This window comes from Atractosteus spatula, chromosome 11 (genome assembly GCF_055471065.1).
Source record: "Atractosteus spatula isolate fAtrSpa1 chromosome 11, fAtrSpa1.hap1, whole genome shotgun sequence".
In the NCBI taxonomy this organism is placed as follows: Eukaryota; Metazoa; Chordata; class Actinopteri; order Semionotiformes; family Lepisosteidae; genus Atractosteus; species Atractosteus spatula.
In genome coordinates, this window is record NC_142716.1 from 34,425,400 (window position 1) to 34,449,429 (window position 24,030).

The 24,030-nt window shown below is 43.9% G+C and overlaps 1 protein-coding gene across 2 annotated transcripts in view; it reads right to left on the bottom strand.

Annotated features, from left to right (window-relative positions):
- Positions 1-4,549: 4,549 nt before the first annotated feature.
- The window catches only part of ralgps2 (Ral GEF with PH domain and SH3 binding motif 2), a 110,527-nt gene continuing 91,046 nt past the window's right edge, over positions 4,550-24,030 (bottom strand). Inside the window, exons 10-21 of one of the 2 annotated variants that reach the window (XM_088927122.1) lie at positions 21,729-21,866; positions 21,102-21,192; positions 19,657-19,724; positions 18,672-18,813; positions 17,644-17,795; positions 16,650-16,704; positions 15,702-15,779; positions 14,880-14,985; positions 13,086-13,178; positions 10,965-11,070; positions 10,356-10,447; positions 8,646-9,911 (exon numbers count right to left, since the gene is read on the bottom strand). In XM_088927122.1, the coding sequence (XP_088783248.1) occupies positions 9,882-9,911; positions 10,356-10,447; positions 10,965-11,070; positions 13,086-13,178; positions 14,880-14,985; positions 15,702-15,779; positions 16,650-16,704; positions 17,644-17,795; positions 18,672-18,813; positions 19,657-19,724; positions 21,102-21,192; positions 21,729-21,866 (1,151 nt within the window). In that variant the 3' untranslated portion in view covers positions 8,646-9,881. Of the gene's footprint in view, positions 9,912-10,355; positions 10,448-10,964; positions 11,071-13,085; positions 13,179-14,879; positions 14,986-15,701; positions 15,780-16,649; positions 16,705-17,643; positions 17,796-18,671; positions 18,814-19,656; positions 19,725-21,101; positions 21,193-21,728; positions 21,867-24,030 lie in introns of both variants that reach the window. The other variant, XM_088927123.1, reaches the window with a different exon arrangement.

Genomic DNA, 24,030 nt, shown 5'->3' on the forward strand with positions numbered 1-24,030 from the left:
CTCCCAGCTCTGCACTTCCTCATGCGGCCCGGCTCCACGCCTCCCCTTCTCTTAAAGTGACACGTGTGCTACCGCTCCAAGCCTGCGACCGCCGCCCGGGCGCTGAGAGGAGGGAGAATTAAAAATACGGCGCTCGGTACCTCTGAAGGAAGAGTCTTCTTCTGTCTCTAGGATCTGGCGATCTTAAAGATCTGATGGTAGGCTCCATACAAACAAACAAAAAATGCTTATAGATTTCTCCTATACCGTATTATCCTTATCCTTTACATATTTCACCATTCTGCAGAGAAAGGTGATTTTTCACCTCTTTTAAAATGTGGCTGATCAGATTCATGTAAATTGGGTGATGCTGCTATCACCTGTCTTGATACGTCTGCCTCTGAGACGCCAGCCAATCCAGTCTCAGGTTTGTTACACTGCAGCCCACACTGAGCTTTAAAGTTTCCGATTCGTGCTGGTTGCTCCTGTCCCTCCGATCCACAGTACCAGCGATTCGGAATGTTTCGTTGTCCTACATCATTGCTTAAACTTAAATTTGGTAGGTTGCTTTAATCAACAAAATAGGAGATAGTTCCCCTGTCATTTTATCAAAAACCTTAACCTGGCAAATGGAAATGTAAATTTTACTCTTTCCTCTCTGATTCTATCAACGGAAGCGCCACGTTAAAAAAGGCAGAGGCAGGACAGTGGCTATTCGAGATGCATAGAATTGCACACTTCAATGAAGTGCCTTTAAACTAAATCAACTAAAAAAAAAGCAACTTTCCCCTTTAAAATACGTAATTCCACAAATCTGGAGTCAGAAGTGAAGGTTGTAAGAGCAATACGTCTCCCTTCTTCTGAATGTGTAGTCACCGTCGAAAAGCCGTTTCCAATGGGACACCCAGCCGGCGGGACTCCACTGGAGACGAGCCCTCCGGAGGTCCGGACTCCAGCGCACCGAGGCAGCAGTGATGTTCTCTTGAAGAGCAAGGCCTATTGATTCGTGCTTGTGTTTTTCTTTCTTGATCTTCACCTGGCCTGACATTCAGCCGGATAAATAATCTCACCACCTGCCAAATCACCAACATTTAATTAACAGCTTAATCTAAATCAATATCTGAAATCCACATACATTATTTTTCAAAACATACACTCAACAGTGATACATTTTCGATGCTCAGCAAATATATATGTATGGCTGTGAAATGCTTGTGAAATTCTAGATCTAATGAGCAATACAAACTCCAGTTATTACTTTTATTAAGGATGAGAATAGTTAGAAACAGAATCTACTTGCACATATAGAAAAACTCAAATATTCTAGACTTTCCACCCACACTGCACTGAGGCATAGCTGTCGGGTTACTGGTTCAAGCTCAGAACACATGGCAGAACATGCAGACTCCACACAGACCCTGTTCCAAGCCCACAGCCCCTCTCCCCTCTACTTTTAAACACATTCCTGTTGCGTAGCCAGCTGCTGTCATTCCTCAGGACAAGCTCTGCACGGAGCTGGGGTGCAAGGCCTTAGACAGACCATGCCAACACTGAACCTGCGCAGAATTGTTTTCTGATGATTATAAACCCAGTTATAATTGATCTGATGCCTTCCAGTCGGTGTGTTGTACGGTCAGTGCATCTTGTATTTGTTGACTACGCTGGGGATAATAAAACACTGAAATGATGAATAACGTGTTAATAAGTTAAAAAAGGGAGGCCTGGAGCAAGACAACATGTCAAATGCACTGTAATAAAATTGCCAAATTACAATGATTCCAGCCGCTGCAAGTGGAGTCAAACATCAAGTTGCAATTAACTATTGGGATGTATGTGACTGCTTTGCTTCTTCGAGCTGCCCAGGGTTCGCCCAGAGTGCCCCTGCTGCAGCAGCATCCTTCTCTTTGCCAGGACTGCGCGTCGGCGAGGGGGACAGAGCCAGGAGCAGCTTGACTGATAACTGGGAACCCACTCCAGGAGAAGGTAGGCTGTAGCAGGCAGGGCAAAGTGTGGCTCTATGCCCAGTCTGCCTCTCTGTGTCTTGCCAGTGCTCTCACAATAAGTGGATCAGCCCCAGATTCCTGGGCTCCCAGCCTGTTTCACTACCTGGGCAGGACAGGTAACAGCTTGGCGCCTTCTCTGTAGGTCTCTCTCTCTTCCACCTTCTTTGTCCTCCCTTATCTTTTTCTGTACTTTAATCTATTTTTATTCCTTTTACAGCTTATGTCTTTCTGCATGCTCTGCTGTTTTGATACTGCAATCTCTGCCTCTTCCCACTTTGGAGGTTTCACCAAACCTTTGGTAATTCAAGTCCAGTCAGTTGGGGTGATGGGGTGTCATTACAGTCATTTTCACTAGGGGGCGTTGGTACACCATTTAATATCCTAATGAGATTACAATCAACACACTCTGCATTCAGTGTGGTCTGTTCTATAATCTTATTTTTAAAACAGTTTGGTTTTCATAGAGAACACATTGGAGTGCTCATAAAGCTATGATGCACAATAACATCCACTGGAATATCAGTCTGCTTTTAAAGGATGTAAAAGTTCTGGACTCAAGCTATTTAACATTAGTTTTACGTGAATCACTCAAAACACAAAACAGTTCTCATGATGTTTGCAGTGCTGTCAATCCTTACACTTACATACCACTTTTCTGGACACTCCACTCAAAGTGCTTTAGAGGTAGTGGGGACATCTCATTGGAAGGACAGTGCCTTTTTTACAGTATAGTCCCCATCACTATAGTGGGACATTAGGACCCACACAGACCATAGGCTGAGCGCCCCCTACTGGCCCCCACTAACACCTCTTCCAGCAGAAACCTTAGCTTTCCCAGGAGGTCTCCCATCCAGGTACTGGCCAGGCTCACACTGCTGAGCTTCAGTGGGCTGCCCGCTGTGAGTTGCAGGCTGATAGCTGCTATCAATGGCGAGTGAGGCAAAAGTAAATGTAAAAAAAATCACAGTATGTAACAAAACAATTTCATGCAGGTGACCCCAACCAGTTTTTTTCTATCTGATGAATCTACTTTTTTATTTTTGTCTTGCGTTTGAAGATCCTTAGAACCCAGATGTGCTCGGGAGATGGTCTTGTTTTTTTCTCTTTTAAATTCAGAAAGGGGAAAAGGGAAAAATTCTCCTGATGCATTTTTGATCCATGTGCCCTGAAAGTAAAAAGATGTCTCCATTTTAGCAGATTGATCAGGGGGCCTAGGGAGAGCTGTTCCATCTCCTCTCTGGAAAACATATCTCTGATTACTCATTGAAAAGCGCAGATTAGTTTTTGTGCAATTCTCTCTGTGAAGAAAGGCTCTCAGGCACCCTGTACTGCCACCTGGTTTCCATTCTTCACTTTCAGGCAGATTAGAATCAACGGTCATCCTGCTCTCCTTCAGAAAAAGCTGGGACTTGAACACCCATCCGGGGAAGCTTTTATTAAAAGATTTAATCTGTCTCTTTCTTGATATCTGCTTTTCCAGCCCTTCTATCCAACAAGTAAATTAATTTAACTTGTTGCTGAAGATCTCACCCGTAATTAAGGCTATGTCACGTCAGTTTTTGCGACATCTCGGAACAAAATCAAAATTATTCAAAACAACAGAAAACAGTACAAACATTATTTTTACACTGAATAATCACCAATGATTTTTGTGATGCATATCTTATTTGAAGTACCCAAGTGTGTGCTTATTTCACATCTCAGCTCTGTGCTACAATCCACACTCAGTCCTCTACTTCAGACACATTACTATGTCATAATTTTGGATGAAGTGACAGTCCCCCTCAGACAGCACGCCACTCGTACACAGACTCCTCCCAGTTGCCCACCTTTAAGCCAGTCATCTTTTAACACGTCACAGGCAGCGCTGCCCCCTACTGCAGGGACAGGGGACAAAAAGACAGGTGGCTCCCTCATCGATGGCCCTGTGCACCTCCTGAGAGCCCATGGGAGTCGCAGTCACAGTCAGACATGACCCAGTCTCCAAGTCTCGGTGGGCAGCTCTCAAACCCCTAATCAACATGCGCTCAGTCGAGTGCCTTCTCTGGTTAAGCCACTCATCATCCCCTGGGGATGCAGTGTTTGTCTGTAAATACTACAAAAAATAAAATCCTTGTACTCTTCTTAAAGTCACTTCTCATTCCACAGTTAGGTGTGACTAAGACATTTGCTGTGGAGGCCATACACAAGTGTGCCGCAGGGTAGATTAGACACAATTTAGCTGCCTTCTTCCGACGCTGGGAGACCATCACGGGGCTCGCAAAGGGAGGCGAATCTGAAACAGCGAACTCGAAAAGGAAAAAAATAAAATCAAAACAGCAGTGAAATCTGGTTCAATAACGGTGTGGAGAAAGTGTCAACTGGGGAAACTCTTGACACACTTTATCCTACACAATCCACCTGAAGTCCAGAGGTGAGGTGTAAAGGAGTGCACAGGCCCATACTGCCGGGCATAGGTACTAGAGACCGGGCTCAGTGCATCAAATCACTGGCTCAACGCGCAAGAGCAATTGCACTTGGTGTGGTTTGGTTTTAATGGTCAAAAAAAGAAGAAATGGCAACACCAGTTAACAATTCAAGTAGTTTTATTTTAGTAGGAAAGATTATAGTTAAGTCAGTACCTAAAGTGTTCCAACACTAGCTTATGTGCAAAACACACAAATAAAATCTCACAGACGCACTCCCACGCGCACCTGTACACACATTCTTTGACACACACATCGACTTGTGTTTAATCTTGTCTTTAAAAAATTAAAAACAAATAGAAATGCAAACCAGAGCACGAAAGAAAAGAAGTAGAACATTTTTTTGAAAGCCCGGAAGCACATCTCTCAGTTCAGAGGTCATAGTGCCTGACTGGGCTTTGCGGCCTTGATTCAGCACCAGGGACAGCGGCCTCCACACAGACACGCTGGCGCACTGACAGACTGGCATGCTGGCAGACCAGCACACTGACCATGGCTAGATTCCAAGCTTGGGGGGGAGGAAGGCGGAACATCTAGTGACAGACTCTAGGGTGCAGGTTCGCCTACCCGGATAACCTGGCTTGTGTTGACCAGATGTGTTTGGATTTTACTGTCCTGGTAATATTGTCAAGAAACAGTGGTACAAAATAAACCACACATGATTAATCTGTGCTCAGCATCAGAGAAGGAAAGGTATATGTTTCTTCTCCAATCACAGACAGAAGGGCTGGGTGTGATCCAGCCAGCATATAACCTGAACTTCAACTAAAAACTGTCCTGCTGGCATACTGGGTCAGCAGTCACTGATTATCTGGGACCATCAGATGTCTAAGGTCAGGTCAGCCTGGAGGGCTGGGTTAAGAGGAAGAAAGCAATCCAGAGAGCAACAACAGTGAGTAAAGACACAGGGCTTGGCACAGCAAGGAATTTCCACCTAAAACCGAAAAATACAGTTTCTGTACTAACATACAACAGCTGGGAATTACAAACCTAAATTAAAAAGACTCGATTCCATTACAGAATGTGATTTTAATTTAAAAATCCTGATAAACCTGACTGCCTTTATTGTAGTATCCATTGTGATTATTTCAATTGTCCAATTGTGGTATATCCTGTACTAAATGCATTACATTACAGACTTGCTGTTTAACTAGATTAAATAGTTTTGTTTAATAGACACGCACACACTCAGGAAAAGACTATGAAGATTTATGCACTTAAATCGGCCACAGGCAGGCTGCATTAGAGAATGCTGTCCTTGACAAGATTTCAGCACACAAAGCCACATGTGCTCGATTAACAACAGCCAAGCTCAGAGGCTGCCTGGCTTTAATGACAGATGCAAAATGGGATCTTTAGAAGATTAATCCATTCTTGGCTGATTTATGTTTTTACTTTAGGTAGGTTTTTCCACGTAATTGCATGGGGCTGTTTTTTTTTTGTCTGTGTAATGGGCCTTTTATGCTGTTCTAAAAGAACTACTGCCAAAGGAAAGAGAGCCCCTGTGGTGTCTTGTGTGCTTGTTGCTGTGTGAGTAAGTGAGGAGTGTACACTTTGTCACTGAGGATCAACCTATCAGGACTGTATTTTTCCATCATGCCTCTTGAAAGGGAACAAGTCTTTTTAATAAAGCATCCTGTAGCTCACTGCTGTACGGTTGAGAAATCTGACCCTCTGTCTGAACTCAGCTGTGCCATACTAAAGAATTCACAATCGTCAGAGCACTGGGTTAGTCCGGGTAGACACTTACACACATCTCTCTCTCCTCCCCCAGGCGCTGTCACTGGAATCTCTGCCTCTTCAGATTTAAATTGCAAACCCGCACTAGTTTTTCTCCCAATTCCAATAAAATTGTACTAACTTTTAAGAGTGACTACCGATAGCATCATGGAAAACATCCAACTATGAATGGGAAGTAAGATTAGAAATGTATCCCATTCTATGTCACACAATAGAAAGCCAGAATTATGACTCCCCCCCATCCATCTTTATCTTTAGACTCGAGCCATTTTCAGCTGCAGTGAAATATGCATAAAAGACGTTAGCGATTAAAAACAAAAATGGCCTGAACAAAAACCTTTAAATTAACTTTGAAACTCAGTTTTCAAGTCACCTAGCGACCTTGCAGAATTCATACGTTGAAGCAAGCTAAAACATGTGCTTGTTAAATTTCCATGTTAAAAAAATAGATCTATTTACACACACGCACACACACTGCAGTGAGAGGCTGGGTCAGGACATCGCGGGGCAGCCCAGACGCTGGTCCCCCTGTTCGCTATCTCGCAGAGCCCGCCCTCCCCAGCCTGTCTTTGCGATGGAGTCAGCACTGGTGTCCCCTCTAACTGTCGAGCACTTGACTTTTCTTTGTGCCAGTAAAATCCTTTCTACGTCGGGTCTTCGGCATCAGCTCCCACTCCCTCATTCCCTGTATCTCTCTCCCTGTGTCTCAGCCCATGCCGTCTCCCTCTCCGTGCTTCTCCTCTCTAATCACAACCCTACACGGCCTCCTCCTTCCTCCCTTTGCTCTAACCATTACGCCACACTGTTTACCTCCCCCCTCCCTCTCCCTGGCCTCTTCTCTATCCGGTGGCTCAGACTATATCTCTGCCTCCCCCATTTGAAACCTTCCTGCACCAATGCCTTCTCTCAGCTGCTTGTCATGATCCTGTTGTGGTTGGAAAAAAAAAATTACCGTGGTACTATCAAAAAATCTTCAGTGCAAAACTGTTCCCTGGCCACAGTAATTAATCCCCAGAAATCTTGGCAGCAGTCTCCCCTATATCATTAACTAAAAATAATAAATAATAACTGTCGTTTAATAGAACCCATCTTGTTAAAATTATCCAGAAATCTTACATACAAGGTAAACAATGGCAGGGTGGACATAAGCCTCTATTCTGAAGAAGCAAAAGCAAAATTTAATTTCCTTCTGCTTAACGCTCAAGTACAAATAACTAATACATTCAAAGCTGCAATAAAAGTAGGCAATAAATGCTGGATTTGTGCTCCTGTTGTGCTTATGTTGATTTTGAGACACATATTTGACTGAAGTTTAAGAGAGGAACTAGGAACCTGTCTGGCTATCAGGCTATCTGCTGTCTCAGATACATGGGTGGGAGTTTGATATCTCCTTATTAAGGCATCCTCTGCTCCTGTTGTTTTCGACTAGCTTCCTTGGAGATGAAGATTTCAGGGTGCAAGGTGAGTACTGGGGACAGGCTTGGGAGGAGGAGCTGCTGTGCGATAACGGTGAATCATGAAGTAAGACTTGTAAACTTCAGACATTCCTTTTCTTCCTTTAGGTCATGTAAACAGTTTTGAGTATACAGCAGCTGTATGAATCTGCATGTTAACTGAGAACAGTTCGTACAGGCAGCGCAGGCTGGAGAGGGCGGCCCTCCCAGAACACCGCTACCCAACTCCGTGTCAGAGGTGGGATGTCCTAACCCAGCGCCAAATGTGCATCAGTTGACCTGGTAAACACAATCAGGGTACAGTGGTTCTCACGCTGAACAGTAAACCATCTAACTCACAAGGTTACCTGCAGAAAAGGTAAAATACGACGCATATAAAATAAGAAAAACAACTTGGTAAATAAAGGTACAAAACACTTGCAAAACAAAAGAGACACTTGTGAAATAAAAATGTAACGGGTAATTAAAAATAACGCAGACGTGCACGTTAGTTCTACACAGTAATACTGCTGACTCCAAAGATGGTGGTAGAAAAGGAACAGAAAGAAATGGCTCCAAAATTGCTTGATGCTGTTGTATCTCGTCCTGCGGAAGGGTGGGGGCTCTCTGGGCTGTTGTCTGAAAGCGTACCCCACAAACGGTGTTGCTCTCCACCACAGCTTTCCTTCAGGCCTTTCAAATTTAATTTCAGGATCTCACTTTTTGCTAGGAAAGGGGCCTTCTGTTTTTGCTGTGACAAACATCGGAGAGTGTCGGTGTATGGTTCTATTTACATTCTCATATCTGAACAAAACCTCGTTCAGCTTGCTTTAAATTTCTTTCCTTTAGCTTTTGACTAACTGTCATTTTGTGTATGTGTGTGTTTGGGGGGGGAATTACATACATAAAAGAAAAAAAACAGAGGGACTGCAGGTAGACACTGCCTGTCAGATGGAGGCTCTGGGTCCATCCTGTGTTCCAGGTCTGGTCCATAAACCCAAGCCTGACTCTGACCTCAGCAGGGCTTCTGTTCATACTGGAGGAAGGTGAGAAAGGGCTGTGTCTGTGGTGGGAGATACTGTTAATGCTCCATGAGTTCTAACTGAAGAACTGCAGAGAGACTCTCCTGTCTCTCTTCTACAGGTCCCTGTTCTAAACTTCACTGGTAAGCACGGTCTTGACCTCTTTTAACCCCCTTTCAGTACCCTGTTTAGGAGACTCTCCAGGTGTCAAGGTCTTTAACGGTTAAATCGTACAGCTGTGACAATGCAAAAATACCAAGTTTTCAGCTTCCCCATTAGTAGCACCCTTGGTGACATCAGTGAAATCAGGTAAGAGTTAATTCTATACATCAGTGAGAAGAATGCGTGCTTCCCCAAGACGCTATAAAACCTGGATAACAACAGGACAGAAAGCCCTGTCCCAATCCCTTAGCCCCCTCCTTCTGTTGTAAATGATGCACAACTGCTGGAATAAAAGGTGTTGCCGCTGAAAGGATGCAAGCAGTATTCCCCCACCAGGACAGGCTGGCGGAAAGAGATAGGGGAGCAGAACTCCTCAGCCACAAGTGCACCCGTTCAGAGACGTGATACTGGAAGGAATCCGGGCATGACTCTGCTTCTGTAAACCTGCTGCAAAATCTAAAACAAAATTTAAAAAAAGAACATCTACCCTGTTTTCAACATCCCCCCTCAGGCTGAAGAGCTCCTCAGTCCCGGCAGTGCGGAGCTGTTCCGGCTCAGACCTGCCGCGAGCGCGACTCCTGGAACAAACGGGAGCGGCGGCGCAAAACACCTGCGCCTTGCCTTGACGGGGGGGGGACAGATAAAAAGGGCCGAAAAAACATTAAAAAGTGTTAAAGAGAAGGCTCGAAACTCGAGCAAGGGGATAAAAACCAAAAGGAAGAAAGATCCCATTCAGGGCACACAGGGCCTCGAGTTTTGATGTTCAAAAATACCAAAAAAAACGTTTTTAAAAGTAAAGGACAAACACCCAAATTCAGTAGTAAACGCAGTCAGTCACAACACGCGCTGTGCTCCTGGAGTGGCCTCTCACACCTCTCAGGCTCCTCTCTCTCTCCTTAAGGCAGGGGGTGGCAGGTCTCGCTGTGTCCGCTGTGGCTGGGTCTGTGGCAGTTTGAAGGGTTTGCCCAGCGTGTCCCCGGGGGCAGCGCTCCGCTGTTCTGCTGGGTTAGTGATCTCTCTCCTGGCTCTGCTCAGTGCGGCAGATGAAATCTATGCCTTGTCTTCTCTATGCCAGTGCTACTCAAAGGACATCAGATTAGCCGGAACCTGCAGAGAGGCAGCAGGGTGAGCAGGGCAAACCTTGGTAATTGTACTAGAATTCTGACTGATTAGATAAGCATAGTTCTGGCCAGTGTGTAAAATAGTACATATTAAAAGGCATTACTACTAATTACAATGCAAATAATAAGCAATACTTTTCATGAGACAGGGGAGCACATTCAGCCCACCTTGCTCATTTGTTAGTTTAGTCATTATTATAGCTCTTCTCTGGCTTCTGCTTGTTACCAACGAGAAAGCAGGATTTTTGAAACCGCCATGACCTCCTAGGAGTTTAAATTCTACATGCTCAGGCACACAAGTGGTTCTCTACTGATCCTCCACAGTACAAGAGCAGACCTGGAGAGAACGCTACAGAGGATCCCAGTGGGAGTACGCAGTGCTCTAGGCTGTGCCACAGGCAGATCCCAGTGACTCAGGCTCTGTTCTTACCTGCTGTTTGTTACTCTGACAGGCAGCACTCAGGTGTTTAAACCACAGCACGGCATTCATCTTGTTCCCTGCCTGATACTTGTAGGAGTTTCCTGAAACAGCAGACCAGCAATGCTCTCAGCTCTCACGTTCATTAACAGCAATAAAAAACACATCTGGCTTCCCATTATTCTGCTGCAGATTCCAGCACAGAATCATATTCCCCTCAATGCAGGAGTATTACTGGACACCTCCTGTCAATGTGGGACGAGTAAGAAAAAACCATGCATGTAGAATAAAATGCATTGAAATTGTATGAACCTCATATATTAAAAAATAAAAGATAAAGCATGGAAATGGGTTTTAATGACATTGCTTTAAGTACTTATGCAACGCTTTAAGTATATAATGAATCAAAATACATGCACCTCCTTAAGTGCCTTGCAGCCTAATACATTTGAGAAGGGAATTGGACTTACTTGAACTGCACTGTGCTGTGTCCTGTTGTGTTGAGCTCTACTGCAAAATACATGCTGTGCTACATTGTGCTGTATACTTGAACTGCGCTGTGTGCACCGTGCTGTGCTGAGCAGTGTCGGATGGGTACCCGGACAGTACTGTACAGCTCACCATGCTCGGAGTCGGTCAGTATGAAGACGTCTGGGTGCTCGGGGTCATCGGCCATCATAGCCATCCAGCCCACAACTGAGGTGCTTTTAGTTGAGGTGGATTTGAACTGGGATGGAGAAAAGAAAGAGAAATCGCCATTTAGCAGGCACCGCCACAAATGGGGCAGCAAAGACGCTGCGGTCCGCCCACCGCAGGCGCTGGCTGTCTTGCTGTCACTCAAAATAGGAAGAACATGGTCAAATCTTGGAGCAGGCAGGGGCAAGCGTGGAAATTCAGCTGCGGCAGGCGATGGGCGTGCAGGCTGTGGCACAGAACAGGGAGGCAGTGAACACAGTCAGGCCAGTGTGGACCTGATCTCCACAGCTTTTCTCCTGCTGTGTTTGTCTGACGTAGAGGCCTGGTCTTTTCTACTGGTACTGCGCTGGCCAAGGAGGTTGCCAGGGAATGCAGACATACTTGGCACAGCTATAGCCAATACAAATTAGATCTGGCTATTTTACAATGCTTGGATGGTAGAAATGTCTGAAAAAGAGTTTTTACAAAAATAAAATCAAAGACAGCAGCCATGGACAACAGTTTTGCCATATTAAGGCTCATCTGTGTGACTTAGCTAAACCTTGACTCGTGAAATGGGTGTATTCATGCATCTTACAAAGAACAGCTTTCAGGGTTCTGGGGTCTTATGAAGAGCAAGCACTTGCTCTTATATTTTACAAGAACTTGCTTATGGGATTGAATATTAAATAGCTCTTGCCATTAATAGCTCTAAACAGGCTTCCTTGCAAGACAGCTAATATAGTCATAATGAAAGTGTGTGAGGCGTAGCTTGTTTTCCATTACAGACTTTAAAAGAAAACACAAAAAGAACATGAATCTTTAATGAAGTTTTCCTAAGCCAAAGCTTATGTTGTTTTTCAAACCACTTTCCTTGAAACAGTCTTATACTATTTGAAGCTGTGTGAACTGGGCTGGCTATACAATTGACAGCATGCATTTTTCAAAGCATCACTCTTCCAGCCAGCTAGTCAAGAATCTGTTTGCCATGAACAATTGTGAAAACTTCTGAAACTTTCCTAAGACATGGTGCCAATTTAATCAGGCTCCTTGCAGTGCAATGTATGCCTGAATCCAGCTTGTGTGCCCACAATGTGAATGACAAGGCAGAAACTTGGCCAGTTACTCCGTCAATTGATCTAATCTACATTCAAGGTAAGTTTTAGAGATCCAAAAGCACAAGTAACGTTATGTTTCCAGCAAAATTAATTGTAGCAGAAATCCTTCGCCGATTTAATGGCTATAAGTTGATAAGAGTTAATTGGAGCTCTGCATTTAATTAAATGGCAACCCATCAATCCGAGTTTGAAAAGAAGCAGTGTCTGACCTCAGGTTTCATGTCAGAAAGTGAACTGTTTGTGGTTATTCACACACAGATGTGCCTGGGAAATCTTATATGTTGTTGCATTCTTTGGGAATGGAAACTGGAACATTACTTCAAGTAGACTTCTGTTGATTGTGTGACTGACTATAATGACGTAATGCTCTTCATTAGGAGTGAGTACAAACAGATGCTTGAAAGTACCATGATGCTTGATAGCAGCTTATTACAATCCTTAATTAATTGTCCCATTTTATTTGGGGGGATGGGGTGTTTCCCCCCTCACTAGGCCTTCTGTTGAAAGCTCTCATGTGGTTTCATCTCATTCTCAGGCCAGCTGTCAAACTTCCTTTCCTCTTGGAATGATATGGTAAATTAACTGTTCAAGCTGCAGGCTCATTTAATTCAGAAGACAAAGCTTTTTAAAGAATAACATTAAACTACACATAAAATAAATCTGAACTCAGGATTATTTAATGGACGCATACGGTAGTTTTTGTTCCTTGAATACACTAGAGAGCTAGAGAGGTGCCTCTCTCCTTTACTGTGACGTCTCAGCTCTGCGTAGCCCTGTTGAAATATGTTCGCCGACATGAAGATTGCGTGGTTTTCCACTGACATCAGGAATGTCAGGAGACGGAGAGAAATGTACTAGAGAGTGTGGGGACAGAGAGACGCCGTGTTGCAGCGAGTGATGTGAGAGCAGGAAGACTTGTGATGATGTCAGGAGACCAGGAGACACTCACATGCTTTCTCTCTGTTGCCTTCAGAGATTTCGCAGGGTAGTAGAAGAGCTGCGTCCCACACAGAGCCACCCAGTACTTTGTCCAGGATGCCACCTGAAACGATGAAATAAACCGACATGTTCAGAACCCCAGACTTAAAGAGCACTAATCACAGACATGCTGGCAGGACAGTACACAATATGCTGTAGAAGTCAACTATGAATCCTGTTACTGTATTTCGCGAAAAGGAGAGTTCTACAATACACACTAGTTGACAATGATTCTTTTTTCATTTTCATATTATATAATATAATCATATAATCTAGTCATGATATAACTCACTAAAATAAAACATCATCTTCATTGTATGTTTTTCTGCATGAAGACCAGTTCGCCTAAAGTTGTATATCCTAAGGTATATACTGTACAACATTACTAGCACAGAATACACATTTCCCTAACACACATTAAATGTTGTGGTCTCAAGCAGTATGACTTTTGCATGCTTGTCTATATCACTTTCATTTTTCATCAGTCAAATGTGATCCAACACTGATTTTTTTAAGTGTGTTATCCTGAAAACGTGAGGATGAAGTCATTTTTTTTCCAAAAATAAGAAGCTTTAATGTTAAATACAATTAAAAACCATATAATCCACTTAAAAATACTGAGTTTGAATCCAACATTTTCCAGGATCCACAAAGAAAAGCAACGACACTTGCTGTAGTAGGTCATTAAGCCATCAGGCTCCACAGAAGCTTTGTGTGAACAACACAATCCTGCTGTGAACAGCCCAGACTGAGGCAGTGTTAAATTACACAGTGCGTCCAATAGCGTGGGCTTGGCAGGTCAGTGAATATCAGACCACCTGGGCTGGCCATCACAGTGAGGACAACACATCGCCTTTCAAGTCTGTCCCCTGCTGTGCCACTCTTTGCTCAACAATGGAACCGGATAAATCTTCAGGCGCAGCAGACCTGAATATCACTTGCAAGCAGAAATAACAGCTTGTTCTCTGTTGTTTTATGGGACAGATATGCAATAAAAGTCTTTTAGCCATGAAATCCATGAAAATGGGCCTGTAAAATTCATCAGTGAGTGCCAGTTTCTACTGACACTTCTCACAGGGCAGGAGGGTGCCCATCACACTGGTACTGGCTGATGTCCCTTGCCAGGCGGTGACTCCAACTTTCCATGTCAGGATGCTGAAACATCAGCAACAGAAAGAACTGGCCACTGCTCAACAGCCAAAAGGGACAAGGGTGGTTTTAATCAATGCTTAGAGCTAATGTGCTTTGGTCTATATCTAATAACTAGCAGCTACGAAAATAAATTACTTCTCCACTGCAAGAGACGGATATAAACATGCAAGCCAATTATAACAAAGTGACAAATGACTTGTTTCATTGTTTTTATGGTCCTCTTAAAGTGAGAGCAGAATTGCATTACACTTTAGAAATGCTGGTGCATACTCTGCTCTATGACCATTTGCTGCCCTGAGTTCTGGGAGAAAACTTCTTATTTCTGGGTACTTCTGGCTAATGGTGGGACTGTACAAATTGGAGCTCAAGACAGAGAGAGGAACCTAGCGCTGGGCCTTCTATAGGACTGTAGGTTTATTTGTCAGCCCGTGATGAAGAACCTCGTTTGGGATAGGTCACTGCACTTGCCAAGAGCGGAGAGAGCCCTGACCTCAGTGGGGCTCAGCCAAATGGGTGCCGCCGCTGGGGAGACCCTGCTAGCCCGAACCCGCGCCGCCTGGATCACCGAACTACCTGGCAGAGCCGCCCAGGAGGGCCCTCGCCACACTCTTACCGTTGGCTTCTTGCCTTCCTTCAGCAGTGTCTTCCTGCGCAGGACGCCCTGCACGGTCACGGCCCCAGGGTACAGGTGCACGGCCAGCTCCTCGGACTCCACCGAGCTGCGGGGAGAGCACAGTCAGCAAGCGGAGGGGGACACAGCGCCCGGGACAGGCGGGACAGCAGGGGGAACACTGGCACTGCGAACAGAAAGACGTCAGCGGCACGACTCAGTGATACAGATTCAACTGACTGCTAGAAAAGCACAGAGATCTCCGTGATTTGGGTTTTGAAATCTCAGTTTCCCAGCTAGCCTTTATCTATATTTATATTCAGAACACACGTGCCGTGTGACTGATGACTGACGTACATGTTTGTAAACGAGAAAGCAGTGTCTGCCTGTAATTAACTTGGAAGCAATTGAATTGGTTATGTGGCGTGTTCTGCTCCATTGGGCTGCGTCTCTGAGCTCAGAGCGATGGCCACCCTGGGCCTTCTCTGCTCCTGCCCAGCCACCCTCGTTATTCAGCAGCAGCGCCTCGGGGGAGAGATGCAGGACGATGCGTGTGCAGCTGGGAGGAGGTGTTAGCCACCAGAGTGTAGGAAGTGAGAGCCCACACCACGTGTCGCAGGGAAAGAGAGGCGAGGCGAGACAGAAACTAGAAGGACTGATGAGGCTCACCCAGCACTATCACAGCAGGAAGCTACAAGTATTGTTAGAGAAAGGGATCACACAGGAGGTCACAGCAGAGTCCATCACCTGATCACAGCCCATCAAACACGGACACACTAAAGATCCGTCCCCCCATGCTGGAGGGGGGTCAGGTGGGGACTGTACCTGCTGGGTTTCAGGTGTCCTCGGTAAGGAATGCGGGCCACCCTCGTAACAGGGCCCATGGAGTGATAGAAGCGGGTCCTGTTGGATTTTGGGATATTTGTTTTTAAGAGAACACACACAACACACTACAGAACCTATAGAGGAACAAGCCAGGTAAACTGCAGTTCTGCATTACCGAGGTGCTTCACCCACACAGGGCACTCTAGACCCCTTATCTTTGGCTTTGATGAGAGAAAATAGGGAACTGTGAAAAAACTGCAGGAAAGCTGCAATTTTATTTTTCTCTTTAAATGACCGACACCTATCAACTTCATTTGACAAACAGAAGTATAAAGTATTATTTTAAAGCTTTGAGTGTTATTGAGGACCATTGAAACAATGCATCTATACACTAGTTTTAAAGAAGTTTTTTAAGGCATATGTCCCAGCATGTCACAGAAAAGAAAAATGCTACTTATTTGCTTGTAAATAAAAAAAAATATTTCAGTTGATAAAATTAAGTTGAGGAATTAAGTTAATGAAAATGATGATGAAACAATACCGAGAAACATTTTCTAAATTACGAGAAACTGTAATAAGGGTCTTAGAAACATAATTCACATTTACCAAGCAATGAAACACATTCTACAACATTACTTGTAATTTATCGGCACTATTTTTGTACTCTCCCACTAGCAGCAACTAGTGATGTGTTTAGGAACAAAGATACACATTGAAGTAACTGAATCTCTCACGTACTTTGCTCTAATACTGGCAATTAGCAGTCTCAGTATGTCTTTGAAAGTCTCTTAGTCTTTACTAAATTTGCAAGGCTTTCAGGTGCCATTTTGTTTGTTTTTGCTTTAAGTAAAGCATGTCATGCATTGTTCAGGGCAGCATCTCAGAGCTGTTGACACAAGTGTGTGTATATGCGTGCATGTGTGTGTACATTGTGCTTCATCCATTTACCTTTCAAAAGCAGGCCAAGACATTTCTTCACTCAGCTCAGAGCCTTCACTGCTACCTGTACAGGAAAGGATTAGATCTCGTTTATAAAACTGCACCTGTATCAACCTACTTTGAAACAGAGGAGCACCTCCTCCTTCATCATAATCATATAGTTACAATAATAATGTTTATATTTGCTATCCTTTTTTAACTAAGCTGTTTTTCAAAGGCAAATCAATTAAAGCCTCTATAATGCAAATAAGCAGTTAGGTCTGTCAGGTCTATAAGGGTTCATTGCTGTCAGGTATTAATGATTAATTGATTTATGGACTTCACTACAAACATTTTCTCTAGTCCAGGCAGGAGCTGGATTAAACCCAATACAGAATTCCATCAGCAGTACAATCCCACGTGGACAGACAGGCTGTTCAGAGCTGAGGCTGTAGCATGTCTTTCTGTAGTAAAAGTTCAACCGGATTACCCTTTTCATAATGAATTTGCCATTTTTTCACTTAAACTGGATAGGCAAAGTTAGTCCAACAGTAAGAAAACATCACAGAATTCAAAATGTAGTTTAAAATAATTAATATTATGTAAAAAACAAGGTCATTAGGAACTACAGATAACAGGGAGCTAATCAAAATATAGTATGGAGGGATAAAATAAGGAGTACTGTCATACTGTATGCAGTCTGAACGTCAGGTGTATTTTATTTTCTCCAGCTTCAACAATTTCATGACTTAATGTGGGCCGGTAGAGTTACCATTTTCTGTTTAAATTGGATCGCCTTTAATTTCTGTAAATTGCTTTTCCAATTCAGTTACAATGAAGATTACCCCACCCGCAATGTAATTCTAAGTAACAGGAGTTATTTAAGATGCGTTGATAATGCATCTGTGTAAAAAGAGGTCACAGAGATGTTGTTTTTGAGCTCCTCTCCTGCCAGCGGGGATTCAGTGCGTGAGGCAGGCGGCGGAGGCGTGGGCTGGAGTGTGGGTCAGCGCGGCGAGCTCACCCAGGGAGATCCCGCTGGACAGCGTGGAGCTCTCTGCCTGGCCGCGCGAGGGCGTGTGGCTCTCCATCACGCTGTCGTCCAGCAGGTGCCGGGAGCCCGCGTTCGGGAAGGTGGCGCTCTTAAACTCCGCCGTGTTCATTTTGTGGATGAAGCTGGGAGGGGAAAAAAACCCCCGAGACGTCAGGTCCACTTTCTCTCCCGACGAAACGCCGCACCAGAGAGGGAGACAAGGAAATACCACCTGCCCCCCCACAACATCCTCCCTGTCACTGCAGAGCGCCCACAGCGCCACGTGAACTGCCATTCTGGAAGAAGGATTAATCTGGATCTTGACTCCTTTCTGAGAACAACAAGGCAGGTACCTCTCTTTACTATCCACGTCAATAGGCCAGATATTCTGATTAAAGCAAGCTTTGAAACAGACGAACGTGCTCCAATAACTCCAGAGTCAAGCTGAAGGCAAACTTAGAACAAAAATCACCCTGTAACCCAAAACTGGCAACCTCCTGGGAAAGCTAAGGTGTTAGTGGGGCCAGCAGGGGGCGCTCACCCTGCAGTCTGTGTGGGTCCTAACGCCCCAGTATAGTGATGGGGACACTATACTGTAAAAAAGCGCTGTCCTTCAGATGAGACATAAAACCAAGGTCTTGACTCTCTGTGGTCATTAAAAATCCCAGAGCGTTTCTTGAAAAGAGTAGGGGTGTTACCCGGTGTACTGGACAAATTTCCCATTGGCCCTTACCAATCATGGCCTCCTAATAATCCCCATCTATGAATTTGTTTAATTATTCTGTTCTCCTCCCCACTGAGAGCTGATGTGTGGTGAGCGTTCTGGCGCACTATGGCTGCCGTCGCATCATCCAGGTGGGGCTGCACACTGGGGGTGGTGGAGGGGAGTCCCCATTACCTGTAAAGCGCTTTGAGTGGAGTGTCCAGAAAAGCGCTATATAAGTGTAAGCAATTATTACTATTCCAATCAAAAAGACGTCAAGTTAGCCAGGATGGACAGGCGGCGATGCTTCACTGACTTGTATCCCAAGCTGTGGCACTTCCTGTGACCGTAGGGAATGAGGTTGCGCGGCGAGGGAGGCGTGGGAGGCACTTTGGCCAGGGCACCCTCTGCCACGGCGCTCCTCCGCCCACTCTGAGGAGAAGCTGCTGCGTCCGGGCCTGCCGGGGAGAGAGGAGATCAGTCCTGCCACCCTCTCTCTGTGCCAGTGGCACTCACAAACGGATTGAGCAGAAAACAAAAAAAGCTTAAAAGAACTATGAATATTTAACAATGACCTATCTCTTCTTTATACTCATGCAACGTTCCTAGCTGGTGGGGGGTAATATTTCCACTAGTGAATTTACTGATTTAAGACTATATCTATGAACACTCATAGTACTTGTTAGAACCTCACAGAAATACTGTTTGCACTCTTCATCTTATATAAGTCAACCTACTAGAAAGTATAACCATCTCTTGCCAGAATACGTGAGTATGTAATAAATGTAGAAAATAAATCCTTAATAATTGCTCCCAAAAACATTTATTGCAATTACTGAGCGTATAATACCCCTAGAGATAGAGGGTATTAAACTTGTGTGCCAAAGTGAATTTCTAATCAAGAATCTATGACTATGGATCAGTCTCTCCCTGTGTCCCAATGCCCCCACTCTTGGTCTTGCAATCTCTTTATTTAGCTACTGTGCCACATTTCTCCATTCCTCTCCTGGTCTGTGAAGTTATGAGCACTATCATCCACAAGATTCCTCCTTCACCTCTTCTGCTCTCTAAACCTGTGCACCAGTCCCCCTCCCCCAGCCGGTACGGTTAAGCACTAGCCAATATTAACTGCTAATTTATCCATTACCTGCCACTGAATGTCTCCCTTTCACCTCTACCTCTCCCAGCCAAGAAAGCTCCTGCCTCTTCCACGCCCTTCATTATGCAGAGACCTTCATACACTCAGCCCACCCATTGGAGAATACAGCAAGGAAAGGGTAAAAGTAGCATTAATGTCTCACCAACAAGATCTTCCCTGGAGGCTGTGGATCGAGGGGTGCTACTGGCCGGCTCTATCTTTAATGACAGCCTTGGAGAAAAAATAGCTGCGTCAGAAAACACTACAAATCATAAGCGTCTCATTTTTTAAACATAAAATACAAAACCATTAAAAAGACTGAGAAAATGCCATGTCAATCCTGTGATTTAGATATGCAAACACAGCATTTAGAGAAGATGTTTTATATAGCTTCTATATAACTGGCACCAAAAACTAAAAAAAAATTTTTTTTTGCTATTATTGAATCTAAAATCATATCAGTGAACACTAAAAGAACTGCGACAATTTTACAAAAAAATGTTAAAGATGAATTGATTTTTTATGGAACAGCAATAAAAACTGGCAAATGTATTGTGCAGATTAACATTAGTCAGAAACAGGGAAAATCAACAGGGGATCTTGTGAATGTTGAAGACTGTTGCACAAGATGTACAGTATCTTCAACATGTTTTTGTGATTCTGTTCCATCCCACTGCATCAGCCTGGACAAGCATCTCTCTGATCACGGGCAACTGAGCATTATATGACATACATCATCATAGCTCATCCCACCTATGTTTATTGGGGCTCAAGTCTGGCAGGTAAGGTATCCTAAGCAAACTATCTCAAAAAAAATGCTGGTACTACACAGGCAGCATGAGGATATGTCTTGTCCTACTGGAATGCTCTCATGTCTGGTTGAGCCTGTAGGAAGGGAGGACGGGCAGCAGGCGGCTGGTCCCAGGATTTGATCAATGTAGCGTCGTGTAACCAGGATGCCAAGAATCGCTGCAACTGGAGGTCTGTAGGGACAGCCCCCTGCTCCCCAGGCCATCACACCTGGATTTCCCAGTCAATTGGTCTGTTGTACACCATAATTAACTCATGGCCCTGCACATCTGCACCGCATGTGCTGACACCCATCCGGGAAGCTCACACAAAGCCGTGATTCATTGCTAAAGAGGACATCAACTTCGCCGCTGGTGAGCCTACCTGAGGTACTGCTCCGACATACTGACTGCAAAAGGCTCTTCTCTTTTTTCTGCTTCTCTTTCTTGATTTTCAGTTCCACATTTGACATTCAGTAGTTTAAATCACCTTATCATCTGGACTCAGCCAATAGCTCAGAATTTTGTTATCTTAGGTTATGACAGTGAAATAATCAAAATGATTTAATATCTAAAATCTGTACACTGTATTTTATTTTTCTTAAACAAAATGAAAAGAGCAATGATTCTTTTGATATGTAGTATATTAAAGAAAGTAGTTATTAATAAAGATCACGCAGTTTAGCTGGGAATGGCCTCATTCTATTTAGACAGTAAATCTTAATTTTCACTCTGAAAAGATGAAGGCTTTGTGCAGTGATTCTTAATTTTGATTAGATGATCAAAGGAGAAAACCACTTGTACAAACGATGTTGCTTACTTGTAGTTATCATCCTCTACAAACTTCTGCAGCTCTTCGATATAACGGACAGAGTTCAAATACTTCTGGACATGAGGCAAAACTGGTATATCTGTGGAAACAAAATGAAAGTGACCATCTTATCACTCACCAAAATAATCCGGAATCCCACAAATAAAATAATAAATAAAATGAGCTAATCCCAAAAACAACATAAAGATGAATTCCACAGCTGTAAAGTCAACAGAACATGTCTGTTGTGTGTATGTTTAATAAATATTTATAGCCATACCAGAACTTACAAGTGTTATATTTTCATACAGTCCAAACTGTGTCCGGCTTGAAGTTGGTTTTTGCGAATATTTGTTTTGCGTGAGGTACAAAACATTAAGAGATGACCAGTTTCCTGTATTGAATGTGTTCATGTTTTCATTTCTAGTGGAAAAATGGACAATTTTACTGTTTTTTTGGAAGGTGGGCCTGCACTCCCCATTGTGCACCACTCTCTTCAGCACAACCTTCACCTCCACTGGAGACCGACAGACCTGTGTGACCTTCTGTCCCGGAGCAGACAGAGCGCTGCTGCTGTGTGCACCAGTGTCTGCCTGAGCCCCCCCTCCCCCCGCGGACAGGCCTGGGGCGGCTCACCATACTCGCAGGAGCGCTGCAGGTCCGAGATTATCCTCAGGATGTTGTTCATAAGGTTGGACCTCTGCTCGTTTTCCAGGATGCTGCCGGTGGAGGGATAGGCTGAGTCAATGTAGGTGAGGTCTGACAAGTAAATTCCTGCAAAGAAAGAAACGCACACACGCATAAGCATAGGGCTGCTGCACAGGCCGTTTACAGGACAAGACCACTGCCTTCACTGGAATCAGGGCAACTCAAAGCAGACAGCTAGTCCAACACATATACCCTCAAAGGGTAGAGCAACAGTGGTTTCAGGAGATATCCAGACCCCCAGCTCCCACGTGTAACAGGTAAGGGAAAGAAAAAGACCAGTACTGGCGTCATTTCCAGCAGCATCAGGATACTTGACTACCTCTCCTACTGAGACAACAGGCCTTCAAACCAACCTCAGCAAGAAGGACTTGGGGAAGCAGTATAGAATGTCACAGCCTGCTTAGTTATTTGATACCATCGTCAAGGCCCACGTGCAATTAATGACTTGTGAGATTATATATACAGTATATAAAAGTATATATCCACCCATCCATTTTCAATAACCATCCATGAAATGAACCAGAGCCTGGCAGATGATCCGCACCATGCAGGACACACCCTGGACAGGACGCCAGTCCATCACTGGATGTGGGTATATGTATTGTTACAAGTGGAGGGTTACGAAAAAAGGAGAAAATCAGGAATTGACTGAACGGTTTAGCCAATAAGTAAAATAAATATTCATAACCCCCACTTGTAAGTCCTTTCTCCAGAATGTACCCCAGCGGTTGGTATAATTAGAGGCACGTGAATTCTTTATTCTCTGGCACAGCTTTGGTGAAAGGAGTAATAATCCAGGCACGCTTGGTTAAACAAATGTTTATTAACGAGGACAAGACGAACACTATCCTACAGATAACAACACACAAGTTACTCTATGTACAGTGTGTACAAACGAGGCGTTTCAGAGGCCTAACATCTTAATCATCCAGAAAACTCCCAGACCTATACTAAGTATTATACTCGTAATGATGCCTACAGAGGCTAAGAGAGAGAGAAGCTGCCTTTCTAAAAAATGCAATACAACCTGCAGTTAAATCTCTCTCTCTTTCTGCACCCCTGAAGCCACAAAACAAATGGAAGCGTATGTCCCTGTTCTAAAACTGCACCCTAAGCTAACCAAGGCATCTTTGACAAAGGAAGCCCAAGTTCCCTAAAAACACAGAAGAGCAAGCTCTCCCTAGCAAGGTTCAGATACTTAGCTCCAGTCAAGTTTTGTTTGGATGATCATGAAGTAGGGGCTCTCGCCTGGCTCAAGCTTCAAGTTCCAACTCCTCCTGGCTGCTCTCTATTCTTGCCTGTCCTTTTTTTCTGACCTTCTTGTCTCTCTCTGGTCTAAATGTGATCTTACATGGTGTATTTCTGGACTGCTCACTGACAGTCATTAACCCAAAACTTACCTAGGTATACCAAGATAAACTTCACAAGTGTTTTTGATCAGGGGACTCCCCTACATCAAAGCAGAGGGGTTGCTTGCTGAGAAGCTAGAAGTGTTTACTCTGCAAGGTGTCACAAACTTCATCTAAAATCTAAGAGACACTTCCCAGTCACCTAAAGCTGTAACAGTATTATACATGTGTATAGTTGACCACAGCACTCAATAATTTAACTTTAAGTTAAATTAAAAATGTATTTTATTTTAAGTAATTTTAAAATGCATTGAGAAAGAATTGGTTTTTAAATTAGCCCTGAAACCACAAGAGATTAAAGCATAAATTAAACATTTCTCCTTTTCAGTACAAAAATAGTGGCATTATTGCCCTGTATAGGATTACTGAGGAATCACTGACTAGACTGTCTGATACATCTGAACATCTGATAAGACTTATTGATCTGATGTGAAATGAAATTGCAAAACCATTTTATATTCCTGATGTCTCCTGCAATAACATGAGAGATGACATTTCAAAGGGAATTTCTACCACTGAATATAAAATGGATAATGTTGCTGTTTCATACTGTGCAGCTGGACACTGCAGCACACAATAATCAGGAATTTGTAATATCATAGTTTTCTACATTTCAAGGATACCTCTGCAATCACAGTGAGTGTTGGTTCAGACAAGGGGTGCTCCACCATGTTACCATGTTTCACTGTTCAACATCAAGTCTAATCCAGCAAATACTCTGATTGGCCCTCCTTCGTGCCATCTGCCACAGCTCACGACTGAAACTATCGTTCAAAACCCTCCAAATTCAGAATGAAGTGAAGTGTAAAGTCAGAAGACCA